The 17507-nt window shown below is 45.6% G+C and overlaps 1 protein-coding gene across 2 annotated transcripts in view; it reads right to left on the bottom strand.

Annotated features, from left to right (window-relative positions):
• LOC103090671 (inhibitor of carbonic anhydrase) overlaps nucleotides 1-17507 on the bottom strand; it is a 41263-nt gene that overhangs the window by 16491 nt on the left and 7265 nt on the right. The window contains exons 2-11 of one of the 2 annotated variants that reach the window (XM_007457560.1): nucleotides 14796-14968; nucleotides 11450-11558; nucleotides 10472-10633; nucleotides 9060-9207; nucleotides 8215-8270; nucleotides 6095-6273; nucleotides 4598-4769; nucleotides 3539-3687; nucleotides 1407-1497; nucleotides 197-253 (exon numbers count right to left, since the gene is read on the bottom strand). In XM_007457560.1, the coding sequence (XP_007457622.1) occupies nucleotides 197-253; nucleotides 1407-1497; nucleotides 3539-3687; nucleotides 4598-4769; nucleotides 6095-6273; nucleotides 8215-8270; nucleotides 9060-9207; nucleotides 10472-10633; nucleotides 11450-11558; nucleotides 14796-14968 (1296 nt within the window). The remainder of the gene's footprint in view (nucleotides 1-196; nucleotides 254-1406; nucleotides 1498-3538; nucleotides 3688-4597; nucleotides 4770-6094; nucleotides 6274-8214; nucleotides 8271-9059; nucleotides 9208-10471; nucleotides 10634-11449; nucleotides 11559-14795; nucleotides 14969-17507) is intronic. The other variant, XM_007457561.1, reaches the window with a different exon arrangement.

Here is a 17507-nt window from a genome sequence, read left to right on the forward strand (position 1 = left end):
GCGGAGCACAGGCTCCGGACGCACAGGCTCAGTGGCCATGGCTCACGGGCCCAGCTGCTCCGCGGCATGTGGAATCTTCCCAGACCAGGGTACGAACCCGTGTCCCCTGCATCGGCAGGCGGACTCTCAACCACTGCGCCACCAGGGAAGCCCAGGCCTTTACCTTTGAGCCCCAGTGTTACTGATTCTGACTCACCTTCCACAGGTGTGTTCACACACTTAGACCCAAGCTGCTCTTTGCCATCTTGAGACACTAAAAAGAAAAAGAATTGAGGTACAGGTCATTAAATTCTCACATTACTCAAGTCCTGACTTTCTCAGTCTCAATAGTCAAGAATAAAATGAGAAACGCTAGTGAAGCAGTTTATCATTGGCCATCAACAAGCCTAGATCCTGCAGTCCTATTTCACCTCCTCTCTCCTGACCTTTGCCACTGGAACATTAGGTTCCGTCCCAGAACATGCCCAACATTCGGAGAATTACAGAGAAAGAAAATGAGATGCCCATTGAAGGGGGTGGGGTGGGGAACAGAAGCCACTGAAGACCTTGACAGAGATCCTTTCGATTTGCTGTGTGATTCTAGGCATACGGACATTCTTCCCTTCAGAGCTCTGGGCTGTGTAGACAATCCTTGTAGTCATGCTGTGTTGGAGGGGAAGGATCCAGCCCATGGTTCAGAAAGACCTGGTTGCAGTCTTTATTCTACCTTGGACACATCATTCAACTTCCCCAAGCCTTAGTAAAATGGAGATACCACTATTTACTTCATAGAGTTGTTTTGTTTTGAAGAATAACATATGGTTTCTCACTCACTGCATAGCAGATGAGGCATTTAACAAATAGTGGTGAAATCCTCTTTTCCCCTGGCTGTATTTTTCCAGGTGGATGGATCCCCACAAAGACCATGACCTTGTGACCCCATCCCTCAATGTCCCAGTGCAGCTTGGGTGAGCTAATTTTGGATTAGTAAATTTGGCCAAAGGATCTAGGCACCTGTGGCTCTTTCTTTGTTGAAGAGAATGGGGAGAGGGTGGTTTCGATCTCATCTATGACAGAATGTGTTTTCCCTCTGCCCTCAGCATGTGGTCTGCCAGCAGACCTGTCCTCCTGAATTGGTGGGTGACTCTAACTCAAGGACAATTTGACAAGCCCCATGGATAGCTCTATGCCATGCCCTCCAATATCACTCTTTCAGTAATAAAGGTTTTATTTTGATTTCTTCTGCCTAAGTTCCGCATCTATATCTTAACTGGTTCTGACTCTGGGGAAGATAGATGTTATCTACTAGCTCCCTACACTCCAGATAACATCTATTGTTATCTCCGCACTGAACTAAATTATTTCCTCACCTTTCTGTGTCCATAGCCCAGAGGGAAGAAAACACAGAGACCCTCCCCTCCACTTACAGTAGTTCTCTGCCAGGACAGGCACCAGACCACATTTGCCCGCTGTGTAGATGAAGCCACCATCCAAGCTCATGGCATCAGCCTCTCCTTTCTGAAGTTAAGAAATAAACCAATAGCACAACAGTGAGGCTGTTATCCTGTCTCACCCTCAGAGGTTTCCATCTCATTGGCTTCATGTCACACGTCCTTGTGATAAACCAAATGGTGTATGACCCAGAGCTTCTGCCACATAAACACAGGGTTTAGAAAACTGGACGTGCCTTTAGCCTGTTAACCCAGAAGCAAGCACCCAACCCAGGTCATGCTCCCTGGTCATCTCTGTGCCCTCGCATGAGACCCCGTTCTGAGTACTGGACGTGCCATCACTACACTTTCTTTGTGACCATTGTCACTCACTCGACAATCAGACTCAGAGTATGTGTCTAATCTGTTTCTATGGAACACGTTTTCTTCCGCATGGCATAGTTCAATTCTGTTCTTATAACCCCATTAGTACTCTACTCTAATTAATAATTCATTAATAATTAACTTATGATTTTAATCAATGAACTTTTCCAACAACAGAGACAAAAAATGCATACTTATATTCATAGATAAGGTCATCAAGAAACAAACACACAGACACAGGCACTCTTTGCTCTTCCCCTGTTAATTGCTCTTCTAGAAATCTATCTTAAAACAGTAGTAACTATAGAAGCAAAAGCTTATCAAGCCCCTACTATGTGCCAGGCCCTTTTCTAAACACTTTACAATGATTTCCTCATGTACTCCCTCACAGAACCCAGTAAGGTAGGTACTATAATTCTCCCCCTTTTATACCTTAGTTAACTGAAGCAGAGAGAAGCTAAGTAATTTATCCAATAGATGGTCACTAAGACTTAGGTAGTTTAATTCCTTAGCTTCTGCTCATAACCACTATGGAATGTGTCAGCCTCCAGGATCTGACTAATCCAAAGGACACATCCTTAAATACTATTCTAGGTACATTTTTTTCATCCACAAAATGGGTGAAAAATCTACCTCATAGGCTCATTATGAGGAATAAATGAGTTAATACAAGTTAAGAGCTCATACATATGCATGGCACATAGTAAGTAACTCCAGACATATTCACTGTCATTAATATTAAAGATATACTTAGAAATATTGATGGGTATAGAACAAAAATCTTCAATCCCATATTATTTATAACAGCAAAGGATTTGGAAATCATTCAGATATAGACATTTAGAAATTGGTTGAATAAATATTTGGTGGACTATTATGCAGCCATTAAAAACAGTTTAAATGAATACTTCATTACCTAAGAAAGTGCACCAATTGTGCTCAAGAATTGAAATCATAATAACAACTGTTAACATTTATAGACTGCTTATTATATGCCAGGCAATGTTACAAGTGCTCAAATTCATTTAATTCTTATAATTGACAAATTTAGGAGACTGTATAAATAGCAAGACTTTAATCTTAGAAGTTGGTCCCAGGGACATTTACCAAAATTAGATCTTCTTTCTTAAGAAAAATTGTAGTCTCCTAAGTTTGTCATTTTTTCAATCTTTTATTTATAAATGTATTTTTTTCTAATCTCAAAAATATTGTCTGCTCATAGAGAAAATGGACGATTGATACCAACACAACATCATTACTCAGAAATTATGTGGTGCTGATTTCTAAGTTATGAAGTTGTAAATGATATCATTTATTTTTCATTTCTCTTCCAGCATGTAATAATTTTATCACCAGAAAAAAAACTGAACCTGTCCAGAGAACTGAAAAGGTTGATTTGCTTTCCCAATCCACAGGGGTCCTGACCACACCCTGGGGTGTCACCCAGCTTCCTAGGCAGGACCCCTCAGAGCTCCCTGGGCTCCAGAGCTGAGCTCCTAAGGAGTCTGGGTCCTGGGCTGCTCTGTGTTTCCGCCTGCCCCGAGCGGGAGGGGCCTGTGGGAGCAGCGGGGTGGGGCTATGGAGAGTTGGGGGTGGGGGGTGGGGGAAGGCAGCACAGTAACAGGTGCGTCTCAGCCTCACAGCTGATGGGAAGACATCTGCGAAGGGGGCTTCACCGCCAGACTCGCAGAAGCGCCGCGTGTCTGGGTGTCAGAGCCCAACTGCAGGAGCGGGGCCCTCCTTACCGCGACGGCGGCGATGCAGCCCTCGGTGGTCTCCTCCGCGGTGCACTTCAAGATGCCACCGCTCAGGGCGCTCCACTCGTCACACTTGGCCTTCTCGTGCTGGCCCACTGCGCACCACATCACCCTCTGGGGGTCTTCTGTCCCTAGGTCTGGTGGAGAAGAGCCAGGGATCCAAAGGAAGCCCCCAGACGGGGGAGGGGAGGGGGGCGGTTAGCGCCACTGTCTTCTGAGCAGCTGCCCAACAGCAGAGTTGGCAGCAGTGTCTCATGCCCATGTCACCGCTCATTGCTGCCTATCACCTCCCAGGAGAAATGGCGAACTCGGTCCCCAGAAACAGCAGTGAAGGCAGAGCCAGCACCCTCCTGACCTCCCCTACTCAGACGCCTCCACCCCAGGGGAGGCCTCTCTGAGCACCAGCCCAGCTCAGGGCCTTCTGGGGTTTTCTCTTCCAGGACAGGGTTCTCCCACCCATGGAGCATCCCCCAGTTGGAAGCCAGTGTCATTTGTTCTGGGTGGGTCTGCTTGCTCTGACGCCCACATCAATCTCAGTGGCTTTGATAGATGCTCCATAACTACTGGTTAACTAAATGAAGGGGATAAAAAAAAAAAAAGGAAAGAAGGAAGGAAGGAAGAAATAAACCATGGGGATCCAAAGGAAAGCAGGCACTGGATTAAAACCCTCTGAAATTCTAGCTGTGCTCCTGATGGTGGCAGAGGCTGTGTTCCCACTGCAGTTTAGGATGGGCTATTTTCCCTGTCAAACAGACCTACTGCAGAGTGGGGCAACCCTGGTTCACACAAGGGAGCCAGGACCATCATTACTTCAAGTTGCCTATAATCTGAAGGTCTTTCAAAGCCTTTTGTGACCCCCTAATTCAGGCCTTTTCCGCAGCTCAGCAGAAAATCCTTGCATGAACCCAATGCAGGTGGTAGCTCCCTTGGGCCCTGCAGCCCAGTGAAGGTTGGGTGAAGTGAGGCTTGCGGGCACCAGGAAAACCTCCATGGCCACACCCTGCCCCACGCCCAAGCTCTCCAGGTCCCCCCCAGGACCTTACACACCACTCATTAGATGCTGGATGGCAGAAAAATACTCGTATCCCAGGTATAGCTTGGCATCCATCTTAGGTGGGACTCTTAAAAACCCAAGGGCGGCGTCGGTAAACAGCAGGTCCTTTCCATGAGGAGAGCCAAAGAGCTGGAATTCTGTTGACTTGTCTTTTCCAAAATTCTCCTGTTCAAAGGATAAAAGAAACGGTGAAGGAAGGAGGCTAGCATAAGGAAGTAAAGGATAAACAAACCCCAAACCAGACAAGGAGAGCAGAAAGCGAGAGAAATATGAGTGCCTGAGAGTAAAGACCATGCCAAGGCCCTCCAAAGTCCCTGTGGCTCATGGGGTTCTCAAATCTTCTCCAGCAAATCCCAGCTTGTCTGCTTTGTGGGCCTCAGGGAGACTGCCAGGGGCTGCCCCCAGGTCTGCATAAAGGGTAATGGTCACCATGGGCCAGGCAGCTGCCCCTCTCCTATGCTGCATTCCCATGGGGCAGCCAGTGATGGTGGCCTTGTTACTGGTCATCTGATTGCCCCAAGTGGCTCCGGTGGGCTTCATCCTGGAGTGGGTGCTGATCCAGGACCATCAAGCCTGGAGATCAGAAGTCCTGGGCGCGTCTGCCACCCCAAGCCTGCCACTGAAGGCCTTCAAGCAGTCCCTTCCTCTTTCTGGCCCCCCAAAAAACGAAGGGCCCTTTGCATATAACTCCTGCTGACTGGCCCAAAGCCATTCCTGATGGTAGCTGACGGTAACACCTACCCACATGCTCTTTGCGACGTCTGTCTGCTTTTTGCTTTTGCAGTGGCTCTGCATGTTGCCTTCTCTGGCAAACCCCACATTTCCTTGGGGTGCCCACAGCTTACCCCGGGGCCCAGGAACCTTTCCAGATAAGCCCTGCAAATCAGTCCCTTCAAAGTACATAGTCCATGTCCCCAAGGTTGTGCCCTCTGGTGATTGTGTGTATAATGTGCTCACTGTATCTTCCACAGTCGTCTGTGAGTGACCCAAGGGCAGATCTGTGTCTAGTTCATCTCTGACCACCCAGTGCTGAGCAGAGGGTGCTGACAGAGATGGGACAGGTGACCGGATGAGGGCGGGCTGGGAGAGAGGGCCACCAGCGCAGGACACAGAATGCTCACGGCCAGGAACCTGCCGCTGAGGGGTCCCCACCAATGGGATAAGAGGGGAGCACCTCATGGAGGAATGGCACCTGCATTGTAGCCTGAGGACCTCTTTACAACTGAGAAGAATAAAATGGGGCAACAAGGGGCTTCTGTGGAGTCTTTGGCCCATGGCGTTGATGATGCCAAGGGAGGGAGTTTTATGGCCACTGCTGCCCATCACGTATCCAGACCGAGTGCTTATCAGTGAAGCGGAGGCCATGTGGCATGGTTCCCGCTGTGCTGGACACCCACGACTTCCACAGTGGCTAGAAGGGAGTGAAGGAGAGTGCCCCAAATCCAAGCAGGGACCCCTACGCAGGAGGGGAGGATGGTGGGTGGGGCTACCTGGGCCAGGTTGAGAAGCTCCCAGATCAAGTCCTCCTTGCCGCCCATGCTTCGGGCCACGACGGCGTGGGAAGGGACCCGGGCCAGGTGGCACCTCTCGTACTCATCCACAGGCCCCCGGGTGTTGTCCCTGCAGAGCAGCTCATACTCGTCCCTGTCAGCCTTGTTAGCCAGGTTCTCTGTGGAGGGAAGCCCACGTGAGCCGACGGCAGGCAGAGAAGGAGGTGTGGTCCCTGCCCCTCCCTGTATCCCAGATTGTTTGGGGATTTGTTGAAATAACTTTCTAAGCCCAAGATGGAGCCGCTCCTGCGTGGGATGCCACGTCACCACCGAAACTTCCTGTGCCTGTAAATGTTCTGCTTGACCAGAAACGCAGTCTATCCAGTCAGCCAGGCCCCCAGTGCCAAGCCAAGTCTGGGTCTATACTTCCTTCCTTCTTCCTTCTCACCCTTGGAGAAGTGGCCCCAGCCAATCAGGTATTATCTATTTTTCTCTTCGTTGTTCTTTATCCTATCAAGGCTTCCTGCCTTCTGCCCTATTTTGCAGTTCTCTGAATGGAGACTGCCCGCTTCAAGAAGTGTTGAAGTTTGTATCACCTAAACTGTCTTCTTTAATCACTTTTTAACAGCCCGAGGAGGACTAAAACAGAATCTTTTCCAAATACATTTTATACAGGTGAGGATGCTGAGCCCTCAGGAGATGAAATGACACGTTCTCACTGCAGAGAGACCCAGGGCTGGGAGGCATGCTCGGCCCAAGGTTCTGCTAACAAGGATGGTGACAGCAAATGTTTTCTGAGAGCTCACAGCACACCAAAGACTGACCTGAAGGCTCTCCATGCTCTGTCTCGTTTAATCCTCATAACAACTGGGGGAGGCTGGTAGATTATCCAGATTATCCCATTCTAGAGATGAGGAGACTGAGGCTAAGAGGCTTAAGGGAACTCATCAAAGTCTGAGTTAGTCTGTGGCTGACACAGCGCAAGCTAGGACAATGAAACTCAGAAACTTCTGCTTAAAAGACAATGAGGGATCTTGTATAATAGTGGACATGTGACTTTCAGCAAAGGGAAATTGGGATGGTCTCAGACAATTGGTTGTTTTCAGAAAGTGAGGATGTTTTCAGTTCTCCAGGGTGAGCATTAGAAGATGCTACCCATTGGCCTAACTGTGCCAACTTGAGCAGCCAGAGGAAATAACAATGACGGCTATCGGGAACAACTTGGTTCTGGAAGACAAAACCCATAGATGACACCACTACTTAAAATTATTGATGATAAGATACACATGAATTGCCAAAATGCTAGCAAACCAGGTCAATGTGTGATAATGAGGGGACAGTAAATTGTGAACAGCTGAGCAAGGGAACAAAGCCACTACACTTCTGCTCCATGTCAGGGAAAGATACCAGGCTGCGAGGAACCAAGGCCCCTGGAAAAAGTGAGGGCTCAAAATTCTCCTTGAGGTGGCAGACACATTTTAAAAAATGAACCTAGCATAGAATACACATCTCTTGTTTAAACATCCTAAGTGATACAAGTGTGTTTTGTATCTAATAGAAATTTAATTGGTTATAAAACCCAGAATCTGTAAACTGAAGTTGTCTGAAATATTATTTTGTTTGTTTGTTTCTGATAAACTGCCCAAAACTCTGGAAGGTTTTTTTTTTTTTAACATAGAAATACATCTTTGTCCATGGTAGTAATGCTTTTGCAACAGATTTAATTATAGATGTGCTAATAAGTTCTGAAATCATTATAATAATCTGTGTTTGTTTAAGGTGATTAAAGCATTTAGGAGCCCTTTATAAGGAAGCATTCAGGAGAAAGTAATTAGATCTGAAACTGGTATTCCAGGGACTAAGAGAATCTGATTGTTAAAACTTGTTTTATTAGTTGGTAAGTAATGCTTAAATGCTCAGATTTGTTTGGTAGATTTATAGACTGAACAAACTGAGCACTAAACAAAGTACAAATAGTGGAAGTGTTTTTTATACAGAAACTCTCCTATTTCATTAAGATCTTAGCACCACCCATCTCTAGATGTAAGGCGGCTCAGGAAGGAATGAGTTCCTCTGGCCAGAGGGTGGCCCACAGGATTCTTCCTCCGTCCGGCACTTACCAAACACCGTCATGTGCCTCACGAAGCTCACGTCCCCCACACTGTCCTGAAGACACCTGAGGACCAGGACAGCTGTGGTCAGGCACTGTCCACAGCACAGTCTCGCCCCTCCCCCAGTACACCCCTCCCCAGGCTCTGCCCCAGCCACTGGCTCACAGGGCTTCACCCACAGTTTCCCAGGCTTTAGTCTGTCCTCACAGAGGTGATGGCCCTGTCTGAAGACCCTTTGAATAGCCACAGCCAAGCCCAGGTCTGAAGCAAGCAGGAGCCCCCTAAGCTACATCCCAGGCAACTCTGGGGAGGGAGGATGCAAAAGAGGGACCCACCACCTTCCTCTTCGAAGGCAGTCAAAAGCAACAGATTAAAAAAAAAAAAAAGGTTTAAAGCCTTTTACATAGAGGATAAAAACTCTAGACAGCCTTGGACTCCCGGCCAGTTTTGCTCTGGTTTTGAGCAGTAGCTATGTCTCTTGCAGGGCATGGAGTATGGAGAGGTGCCTGCAGGCAGGGGGCTGAGAGGCAGGTGGGGAGATGCTCAGGCAGAGAGAAGCAGCTGGTGTGGGGGAGGGCTCCCAGCCCTTGGCCCAGCTGGGAGTCCAAGCCTGTGTCCATGGATCCCAGAGACCTCCCTGGTCCAGACCCCTCCATCTGGGGAGACGAGCGGGGCTGCCTCTCAGAAGACTGCCCCTCAGGACGGGCAGGAACGAGGGTGGGCTGTGGGAGGCACTTGAGACCCTGTGTTTCACACCAACACTCTAGGTGGTCTGGGGCAGGCCCCGTCCACTCCCTGTGCCTTAGTTTCCCCATTATCAGAGTGAGGAAGAGGAGCAAGGGGGCCCCACTCACTTGAAGGCCCCTGAGTAGCCGAAATACGGTTCGTGGGAGTTGCAGGCGCACTTGTCCATCCCCTTCCCCGCACACAGTTGGCACAGTTTGGGGAAAGCCGTCTGATCCGCACAGGGGACGCAGCTGCCCGCGAAGAACTTAGCCGCTGCTGCTCAACACGGAGACACACGGACCTCAGGGCATAACCTGGCGGGGCCCCTTGGTCGTGCATGCGTGTGTGTGTGTGTGTGTGTGTGTGTGTGTGTGTGTGTGTGTGTCCGTATGTGAGAGCCCAGAGGTCTGCATGCACTGCCCGGGACTGTCATGAGGAAGTGGGTGTGCAGAGGTGGCCGAAAGTGCCCGGGTCTGAGGGCGTGGATGGCTCACGCGTGGGCCCGGGGCTCCAGCCCAGGAGAAGCTTCCCAGCCTGTCCCCTGCAGGGTGCGAAAGCTGCTGAGCTGCACTGACCCAAGCTGCAGCCCCAGCACCACTCACCTGGTTAGCTCACCAACACGGAGGCTCGGGGGTGGTGGGGGAGGCCGCAGGACTCTAAACACGCAGGAACCCCCGACAGCCCTTCCTTAACTCAGGACGTGGTCCCACCCACCCCTGATCCAGGGTCTGTGGTGGCTCCCGGGGATCCCTCTTCTAGGAACTCATGGGAGGGGGTTGGATTAACTTGCCTCATGGGCGCGGGGGTGTGCCAACTGCCGCATCATAACCGCCGACAGACGTCCCACAGCGTCTGACACCGGGGCAAGCATGAACCCCAAGAAAGGGCAAACATGGCCAGAGCTGTGGCCCAGGCTGCAGCACCCCATCTGACCTCTGCAGCCCCAAACACAGGTGAAACATAAATGCTACAGAGTGGGCAGGGCTCAAAAAGACACACTTTTGCAGAGCACAGAAAATTTGGCTGTCATCTTTCAGGGGCTGAAAAGGCACCCTAGGCTCACCATGGCTCATTGGAACTGAACAAGAGACTGGAGTACACAAAAATATCATAGCTCCGGTCCACTCATCCCCTCTTGCCTTCATCCCAAGCCCTCACCCACAGCACTGAGGCCTGACTGCTGGCGGTATGGCTATCATCCCCAGCGAGCCTTCCTGGGCAGCTGGAAGGCAGTTCCCCTTTCTCATCAGCCTCCACGATGGCCCTTATCAAGCCAAACTGCTGGGATTACCGTGAATGTGGGGCTGCCAGGAGCTCAGAGACTGGGGTTTCTTTGCTGAGAGAAGGAAAGACTCAGCTGCCAGTTCCCAAGGCTCGCTGGTGCAGCAAACCCAGACAGCGCACGTTTAAAGCAGGCTGTCCCCATCTTGGAGCTTATGAAACCTGTACGCCTGTTAGTGATTGTAAGGCCCCGATAGGATCCACGTGGGTGCTGGGAGTAGGAGCCCTGCCTCAGGGCTCCCCGTCCCAGCCAGCTTACCTTCTTCAACCAAGTCAGAGGGAAGAAGTATCCCGATGGGGATGTTCCACCCAGCAGACCATCCCAGGCCTGTGTGGCAGGACTTCTTGCCTTGGAGCTGGTTCAGCCGGAAATCGCTGCCCTTCTTCACCACGGCTACGACATAATGGTGAGTCTGTGGATCTGAAAAGGAGCAGAGAAAGAAGGGCCAAAGGAAGATGCCACGTCATTGCCACTCACCTTCCAGAGTGTGTGCAGTGGAACTTGGGGGGTTCCTAGGACCTGCAACATCTCCTGGTAAGCAGGCAGAAAAGGAAAGGGAAAGGCCCTTGATTGACAGAAGAAAGGAAACTGCCCCTCTTCAAGGCAATACACTTGAGTTCTTTTTCTGCACCAGCTATTACAGGGCCTGCAGCTCCCAGTCATTGAGATTTACTGTTTCTCCCCATGGGCTGTTCTCCCTTCTCTGTCTGCAGCCTGGGCATGAAGATGAAGGTGTGGGGGGAAGGTATGGAGGGCGTCTCCAGGGTTTCACCAGGGCCCTGCAAGCTGGACTCAAACTGAGACAGACCGTGCTCACACACACACTGGTGACACTCATGGACAAGTATGGCAGGGACCCCATTCTTCAACTCCCCAAACCCCATTCTTCAAACTGTGTTCTCTAGCACCTACAGAGGACTTGGCACACGGAGAGGCTGTCCAGGTCTGTGTGTCTCCAGAGATGGGCGACCCCACCGGGCGGGCAGTGGACTCTGGACAGCATGCCCGCTCTCACTCAGCAGCACAAGCAGCATTCCCATCAGGATGCTCAGAGTTCACAGCTTCCCAGAAACAGCCAAGATCCCAGCCCCCACGAGTTAGTAGAGGTAACAGCCTCTCACAGTCTAAAGAACTCCAGCAGCTTTGTTCCCTGCAAGTGTAATGCCAACAGAGTCCCTGCCTCCCACTGTGGCTGCTGTGTCAGAACAGAGACCTGGGTCCCCACGGAAGACGCACCATCTTTTGACCCGTAGAATTCTGCCACGACGGGCTTCAGGTTGTAGGGGGCCAGGCCTGCCTCAAACACCAAACCTCCATCAATGGTCACAGCATCTGCTTTGTTTGCCTGAAAGAGAAAAGGCCAAACATGAATGAAGCCCCTCACCTCTGAGGAAGACTCACCTAACCCTCTGCCAGGGACACTTGACAAGTATCGCCATGGATACTTGGTATGGCTCAGACCTCCTCCGCCTCCCTAGTGTTGGCTCAAAAGCCTTCTCAGTGAGCCTTTCTCTGACTGTGCTCTTAAAACTACCACCTCATAAATGCTGGAAGCCCTCTGTTTCTCTCCTGAGCCCTTATCAGCCATCTGACAAACCTTCATTTATTGTTTGTCCTCCCCTTTGAAATGCAAGCTCCACAGAGGTGGGGATGTTACTGTGTTGTTTTATCCTGCCAAATCCCAGCACCGACTGCCAGTAGTTGTCCAATAAATGTTGAATTGAGTGAATGAGTTGTAGAATATTTCCACCCATAAGAAGTCATGGTTTGCACCCTTGAGTCTGGATTCCCTCTTCAAGGATCTCTCAGCCAAGAATTCCTTCCTCCCTGAGAGAAGCAGTAACTTCACAGCCTCTTCTCAAAAATGAGGTTGGATTATTCCCTACCCCTCATTTCCTCATGGAAATCTTTTTTTTTCAACTGGAAGTTTGTACCTCTTAATCTCCCCCACCTATATCTTTCCTCCTCCTACCCATCTCCCCTCTGGCAACCACCTGTTCTCTGTATCTATGATTGTTTCTGTTTTGTTATATTTGTTCATTTATTTTGTCTTTTAGATTCCACATATAAGTGAAATCATACAGCATTTGTCCTTTCTCTGTCTGACTTATTTCACTTAGCATAATACCCTCTGGGCCCACCTATGTTGTCACAAATGGCAAGATTTCATTATATTCCATTGTATATATACACCACATCTTCTTTATCCATTCATCTACTGATGGACACTGAGGTTGCTTTTGTATCTTGGCTATTGTAAATAGTGCTTTTTATTCATTTCTTAATTTAAAGTAATTTAGCTTTGTATAAATTTAATACTACATTTCTGTATACTTGCCTCCCTTTACCCCATCTCATTTTTTCTTACATATATTTTACAATGTGTATTCAGATATATGTATACATATGTACATACATATATCAGGTTAGTATTCTGTTGGTTGCACGCATCAGAAACCAATTTAAGAAAAGGAGGGATTTAGTATAAAGGTAAAAGACAAGAAGGCCACTAGGCCTTGTGAACACCATCAAGGTCAGAAGCAACAAGAACTGTCACAGGTTTCAGTCCATCCCCATGGGCTCCAGCTCATGACTGAGGTTCTAGATGGTTCTCACTCTTTCCCCCCTCCTGACCACCTCCTCCTCAAGTTCCAGTATCAGATGTAAAGACAACAGTCTTACAGACGTCTCTTAACCAGGTCCCACAATTGCATAAGGTCATATATAAATATGAATGAATTAGAGAAAATAAATAAATAAAGTTTGTGTACATCTTTATGACCCTTACTGAATATTTCCAAATTTTTCTTCAGAAATGATGTAGAAATTTATAATTTCTAATGCCCATAGCAATGCATACCAATTTCATGCAAAACTACTGGCAAGAAATAAGATAACATTAAGAAATATTATCACATTACGAGATATAAACTGCTACCTTAAGGTGGTTTTATTTGCATCCTTTGATTATTATAAAGGATGAACATTTTCCCTTCCTTACTTGTATCGTCTATTAGTTGTAATTTCTGTGAGTAGTTAGTTTATAGCTTGTTATTCTTAAGCGTTTCTTATAAATTTAAGTGACATCTTTATATAGCTTTATATAGCTATATAGCTTTTATATAGCTTTTACACTACACTGTTTTGTTATAGCTGATGTGAATATATTTTTCTGTATGCTTAGGGATTTAATTTTTTTCCTTTGTCAGAGACTTAAAATTTTTACATTTCCAAATTTGTCTACTTCTGTGATTTATCTTTTTATATCTATCTACATTAGTCAAATTGAGTCAAGCTGGGAGTTTATTTTGGTAAATGGATTAAAAATCTCATTTGATTTTATTTCTAAATGGCTATCCAGTTGTCCAACTAAAGAATCCTTTCTCAGACATTTGTTTGGAAAGTATGCCTTATCATACAATATCTAAATCTATGTGTATGTAACCATTAAGCCTAGGACCATACTGCCTTAGTGTTGGACATTCATCATAGTTTGCATCTACATCATATCATGTAGATAATTAGATGGATGTATGTATAGAAAGCTCAGAATATGTCTGAATTTTGTTCCCTTCCAGATCTTCTACATCTGTCCAAGGACCCTGTTCTTTGTAATACTGTTATTAAATATGTTATAGTTTCGGGCAGGCCTCAGCTACTCCCCAGCTCATTTTATTTTTCATAATACTATTTTATATTCTCACCCATACTTCTTCTTAAGAATTGTAAACTTATTTTACTGACTTTTTAAATTTTATAATATAATTTTGATGACAATTATATTAAATTTATGAATTAACTTTGGGAAAATGTGCACATATATGAAGTTTAGTCTTCCTGTCTGGGAATATGGCATATGTTTCAATTTATTAATAAGTACTGTTCATTTGTCTCAGACTTTTGTATTACATTTATAATAATCTTGTGGATCTTTCATATGATTTTTTCCCTGCAACATTTTTCTGTATATCATTTTAAATGTAAATGAGATCACAATTTGGGGTTATTTTTCCCCAACTAGTGACTGTTGATATATGAAAATGACATTAATTGTGATATATTTATCTTTTACCAAACTAATTTTTTCATTAATAATTATGGTAACATTTCCCTTGATTCCATTGTACTTTCTAGGCGTGCAAGCATCTGAAAATATTGATATTTTGTTTGTTTCTATCTCATATGTATTTTATATCATTGCATTACTAGGAAATTCCAAAAACAATATTAAGTAATAATAGTGATACTAGAGCTTCTTGTTTATTTCTGAGTCTTTATAGATTTCTCTTTCAGTACAATTCTGGCTTTGCTTTACTGTGGCCATTTTCATTGAATCCTTCTCTATCAGTTGTTTAATTATTATTATTGTTGTTTTCACTATTAATGAATGTTGAGCACCTATATTTTCATCTACACATAGTCTCTGTACTTTCAAGTCTTTAGCTTATTTCTTTCTCCTCTAAAGCGTGGTCTAGTTCCTTGGGGGAGAAAGTTGTTCTGAAGCAATAAACTATAACAAGTACAGAAAAAGAAGGAGAAAGTATGGATTTTCTTCCACTCTTCTTAGGCAGCAGTGACTTACCACAATGGCCTTGATGCACTCAAGGTAAGAGGTTCTCTTCACACAGGTGACATGAGGACCATCCACTGAAAGGACATTATTCATGTTGTCATGGAAGCTGTAGCACTTATTGGCCTCATGACTTGAGACAGTGCACCATCTCACAGTTTTTTCAGGGACAGCCAGACACAGCCCTACGGGAGACAGGCCAGGGGTATAAGGGACCCACAGCACTCACCTTTCCCTGCTTGTAAGAAGAGGTTAAAGACAAGGTCAAGGGTTGGCTGAGGGGGTAGACACAAATTGGACTGGCTGCCTGGCCCACATAAATTCTCAGGTCCCATTTCTCTGGTTGTGCCTTTTCCCTTGGAGAAAAAAGCCAAAGCATCCCCCAAAAGTTAAATACAGAATTACCATATGACCCAGAAATTCCACTCATAAGTATATACCCAAAAGAATTGAAAACAGGTACTCAAATACATATATACAAATATTCAGAGCAGCACTTTTCACAATGGTCAAAAAAGGTGGAAACAACCCAAATGTATAGCAATGAATGAACTGATAAGCAAAATATAGTACATCCACAAAATGGAATATAATCTACTGTAAAAAGAGTAAAGTACTGCTACATGCTACAGCATTGATAAAGCTCAAAAATAATACGTTAAATGAAAGAAGCCAGACACAAAAGGCCACACGTTATATGATTCTATTTATATGAAATATCTAGAATAAGTAAATCTATAGAGGCAGAAAGCAAATTGGTGGTGGCCAGGGGCTGGGGAAGAGGAGGATGGGTACAGGATGTTCTCTTGGGGTGTTGGAACTATGGTGGAACTAGATAGAGGTGGTAGTTGCATAACCGTGTGAACATACTAAATACCACTGAATTGTATACTTTTAAATGATTAATTTCATTTTAGTGAATTTCACACCAAAAAAAGAAAATAGTATTATGGGAAGGAAGATTTGGGCCTAATGATTTAGTCTTTGTCTTGGCATTAGATACTCTAACCTTACATGGTAGTAACTGCTGGGGCATTAAAATCAGTGTCTGTTCATTTCACTGGCACTTTAAGCTGTAGTAATTAGTGTTAACAATAATGCAAAGGCAAAATTTTGTTTACAGATCTGTGGTATTTGAGCAAAATGTCATCTTAGATGGAATCTAGCAGATGAAAGTAACAGCAGTCACAGCTATGAATTTTTGAGGAGGCCCTGTGTGTCAGGCAGTGGGCCAGGCACATGACCCTCCTCGAATGCCCACAATTGTCCTGCTGGTTAAATACTGGTGTTCCCATTTTGTAGACGAGTTTAAACAAGCAAACAAAAAAAACTGTCAGACACATCAAATAACTTGTAATGAAGCTAATACTTGAAACACCCAGGTCTGTTTGACTCCAAAGCCTGTATTGTCTTTTAACTGTCTGCAAGTAGGAAATATCAAAATAAATGGGACAGGAGATGTCAAATTTCCTTAGAGAGAATCCCATACCAAAGACAGGGAGTGACAAATGGAGTGCTTCTGCTCTGTTTTGAATAGGCCTTCGATAGTAGCCGCCAGGGTAGAAGAGCCAGTGAGAGAATGGAGCTGTCAGGACAGATGCCCTTGTGCAGAATAGAAGTGTGTGGAGTAATAGCTCATATTGCATTTTGAGCCTTTCAAAGCATGTTTACTCTGCTTGCCAATACAGATTCTTAAAACATTTCTGCTCTTAGAAATGACTGGTAACTGTAGAGACAATACAACTCTATAAATGAAAATAGCTTTGTAAGCAGGTTAAATTACATAAAGAGCTACTGTATACAATTGCAATTTTTTTTTTTTTTCAAAGGTTTGCACTTACTGAGAAAGCCTTTTTGAAAGTCTACTTTCAGTCACCTGTGCTTATGGTCAAATGATTAAAACTGTAGCGTTTGAATTTCCGATGTTTTTAAATGATTTATTTATTTATTATTGAATGAAAGATTCTTTAAATTCTACCATGCTTTACAATTTCCAAAAGTTTCACACAGATTATTTCATATAATCCTATAATAACCTTTTATTCCCTCTCCTACCTCTATATTGCCCCTCATCCCCTCCCTCTCCCCAGTGGTAATCACTAGTTCATTCAGTGTGAGTATAAAATAGGGTGAATGATATTTGCATCGTTAGGGGAAAAGCTAAAGTCTTGACAAAAACGTGGTACTAAAACAGGGAACTAAACAAATGCAAAACAAATAAAACACAAAACAAACAAACAAAAAAATCAAACCAGGATGGGCTTCTGTTTCCACCTATGAGAAATAACTGATAAGGGACTTGCCCTAGCACTTTAAACAGGTGAGGGAAAAAAAAAAAAAACCTGGGGAAAAACATACAAAAAAATGTTTTAAAACATTGGGCAACAGGAAGTGCAGGACTGTGATCCCTGAGAGAAGGGAAACAAATAAAGTAAGCCCTGTAATCACACTAGCTTTCTTCCTGGACAAAATGTCCAGATAGCAGGGCAGAGAAGAGAAAAGAAACAGCCCGATGGTCACCCCAAGTTGAGGAGACAGAGATCATAGTTTGGTAAGGTGGAGGCAATTAGAATGTGCAGCACAGGGTACCAAAGAGCAGGGAATGCGAAAAGAGAGGAGAAAGAGAAGAGAGATTGAGATCCAGAATTGTCACACCTTGGAGATTCTGGCTAAATATCAATTTGAGCATTGTGGAGGCCAGGCAAGGACAACTGCTAGGGAAAG

The sequence above is a fragment of the Lipotes vexillifer genome, unplaced genomic scaffold, assembly GCF_000442215.2.
Source record: "Lipotes vexillifer unplaced genomic scaffold, Lipotes_vexillifer_v1.1 scaffold86, whole genome shotgun sequence".
NCBI lineage: Eukaryota > Metazoa > Chordata > Mammalia > Artiodactyla > Lipotidae > Lipotes > Lipotes vexillifer.